Here is a 2,967-nt window from a genome sequence, read left to right as displayed (position 1 = left end):
GTCGCAGCGGCCTGTGCGCGGCCACCACTTCTGTTTCAGCACGTCCAGGTCCCCGGTGTCCTGCAGCTCCAGGATTCTGCAAGACAGGACGGACGCACATGAGCCACAGGTCCTGACCTTCTGCCCTCAGCGGCCCCACCACACAGGGTGCATCATCAGCCGCTCGGGTCCCTGCCTTTCCCGCCCACCTGCTCCTCACTGTGTGTGCACTTCCCAAAACACAGGTCTGGCTTTGTCCCTCTCCTCCTCAAATGCCTCCAGACCCTCTCCACTCCCCACCCCACCCGTCCCACCTCCCAAGGATGAGGTCCGAGGGAAAGCACACTGGGCCTCAGGTGGGTCCTGGGCGTGAGGAGAGGGAGCTGGCAGTGCAGAAGGGGTGAGCCACACACTCAGCTGCGGAATGAGGGGTCATGCTTACAACATGATTTCCTTCGAGCTTCAATCACTGTATCCTAAGCCGCACCCAGTAGGATTAGCCAAATCACTCACTCATTCACTGTGCCAAGTATGATGTTCTCCATGCTGAGCTTCTGAGACACACCCACACACCCACACACACACATACACACATATACACACATACACACACATACACACATACACACACATACACACATACACACAAACAAACAAGTAGAGCAGTCAGAGTGGAGTCAGAAGCTGTGCCCAACACGATGGGATGGAGGCAGATGCTGCGAGTGGGGCTTCGGGACGGTGGCCTGAACGGGAGCTTTAGGGAAACCTCAGGGAGGAGGTGACAGGGAGCTGGAACCCTGAAGGATGATTAATCACATGCATCCAGCACATCCTATGTGTTAAGGAGGTTCTGCCCAGCTGGTGTGGCTCAGCTTGTTGAGCATTGTCCTGTGCACCCAGAGGTCGGGCACATGCCAGGCCTGGGCTCCATCCCCAGGAGGAGGCATGCAAGAGGCAGCCGATCGATGTTTCTCTCATGGATGTTTCTCTCTTGCTACCTCTCCCTTCCTCTCGCTCTAAAATCAATAAAAGAATATTTTAAAAAAGAAGAAATGTTCTGAGTGCTTCATCCATCGTGTTTAATTCTCCTGTCAACCCTCTGAGATGGTGACTTCCACTGAGGCACAGAGCGGTGAGCTATCTTGCCAGGCCCCGTGCTGGCTGGCAGCGTTAGCGCCCAGGAGAAGGGAGGGCCTCGGGCAGGCAGGTGCGCAGCCCAGCACTGACAGAGGCTGCCTCGCTGAAAGGCAGTGGGCGCTGACCAGTCCACATGCCAGTCCTCGCGGTATGTTCTAGTGGCTCTTACCACACTGGTGTCGCCGCTGAGACCTGGGCTCTGATCTAGATGACCTGCCACAGTGCAGTTAGAAAGTGGCCAAGCTCCTCTTCAGGGCTGTCATGCTGGCCCGAGAGGCCCTGGTCTCCTGGCCACAGGCTGCTGCATGCAGGTCACCTGCGCTCTTGGGGGTCTGGCTCAGGGGGTCGCTGGCCGAGCCCCACTCTCCTGCTCACGCTGCAATGGCAGGCCGGCTGCCTAGTTTTGCTGATGTGTTTCCTTTTGGCTCCTTGTAACTGTTTGCATTTTTATGCCCAATATTATTCCAGGGTGAATGCAAGGCAATTTACAGGAAAACATCAATAAAACACATAACAAACAAATCAAAAAGAAAATGTAAATATATCAGCAACAGAGGAAAGATAAGCAAGTCACAGGCACGGCCTGACTCCTGGAACGAGGCTGGCTGAACGCCCCCATGGTGACCCCCACTGCTCCCAAGGAAGCCAGCGGAGCAGCCTCTGCAGAGCAGCCCTCCTGTTTTCCAGACATAGAATCGCAGGCGTCTTCTTCCTCCAGCCAGGAGCGGAGCTGCTGCCGCAGGCCCGGTAAGAGCCCTGGGCAGCTGAGCGTGTACTGAACGCCCACTCTGAGCGCCTGCTCCAAGCCCGCCGCACCTCGGCTGTGGCTGTGGGCCCCATGCTTTGCAGAGCAAGAGGCGCAAACAGAGGAAATGTTAGCCCTGGGACTGGTTCTTTCCAGTATCATAGATGCCCCTACCCTGACTCCAGAGCAGACAGAGGCCTGCTGTTCACAGGACACCTTTTTGCCTGTAAAGGGCACGGAGGGCTGTGGGGACCTGCCCCTCACTCTCTAGGCCACCCAGCCGGGGACAGCCACGGTCTGCACACACACAGGCCCTTCGGAGCCAGCAGCACTGTCAGTCACCCGGAGGTCTGAGCACCCGCACGCAGCACCCATCGCCCGGCAGGAGGGTGCACCCGGCCCAGAGGGGCTGCAGTACAGACGGCAAGGAGCTCAGGAGCCAGCACAGCCCCAGGACTCGCACCAACTCAGAGCACGAGGCCTTCTAAGGTGAGCAGAGTGACAAGTCCTTTCTCGCCAGAACAAAGGACACTGGATTGGCCAGTTTTGCTCCTGGTGACCCGGGTCGGGAGCAGCCCATGGGCCTCTGTCTGGAGATACTGCATAGAGCCCGGGGGCCAGCAAGTCCAGACGGAAAGCGCAGGCCCAGCCCAGGGCAGCCTGCTTCTCGGGGACCCATCCTGACTGGGTCCTGCTCCACCACAAAACACACCGCCTTCCTTCTGAATCCGCCTTAGTTATGGGGGTGAGCACCCCCCTCCCCACCACCTCCTCCGGGTGGGGTACCCTCAGGTCCCCCTCTGACCTCCTTTGAGACCCCGTTGCCCTAACTCCACTGAACAACCCCAGGATGTGATAACAAGGGTCTGGCTCTCCTCCAGTGCAGGGAGGGTGACCCCAGCAGGCTTCCAGGAGACCTCTGGCAGGGCACACGCAGGGCCCTGGGCTCCTCCTGCCGGGACCCTGTGCCTCCTGGAGCTCTGTTGGGGGCACATAAGCTACCTGGTGGGTAGCTGAGGGGGGCAGCAGGGGAGGCCAGTTGGGGCAAGCAGGCTGGCAGTGAGAGGCAGTTGGGCATGATCAGACCAGCGGGAGGGGCAGTTTGG

At 58.7% G+C, this 2,967-nt stretch overlaps 1 protein-coding gene across 1 annotated transcript in view; it reads right to left on the bottom strand.

Moving 5' to 3' along the window:
- The window catches only part of GRID1 (glutamate ionotropic receptor delta type subunit 1), a 664,185-nt gene that overhangs the window by 14,117 nt on the left and 647,101 nt on the right, over nt 1–2,967 (bottom strand). Inside the window, exon 16 of the mRNA XM_015566676.1 lies at nt 6–76. Within this exon, the coding sequence (XP_015422162.1) occupies nt 6–76 (71 nt within the window). The remainder of the gene's footprint in view (nt 1–5; nt 77–2,967) is intronic.

Source organism: Myotis davidii, unplaced genomic scaffold, assembly GCF_000327345.1.
Source record: "Myotis davidii unplaced genomic scaffold, ASM32734v1 scaffold642, whole genome shotgun sequence".
Taxonomy (NCBI): Eukaryota; Metazoa; Chordata; class Mammalia; order Chiroptera; family Vespertilionidae; genus Myotis; species Myotis davidii.
This window is presented reverse-complemented; position numbering and strand designations above follow the sequence as displayed.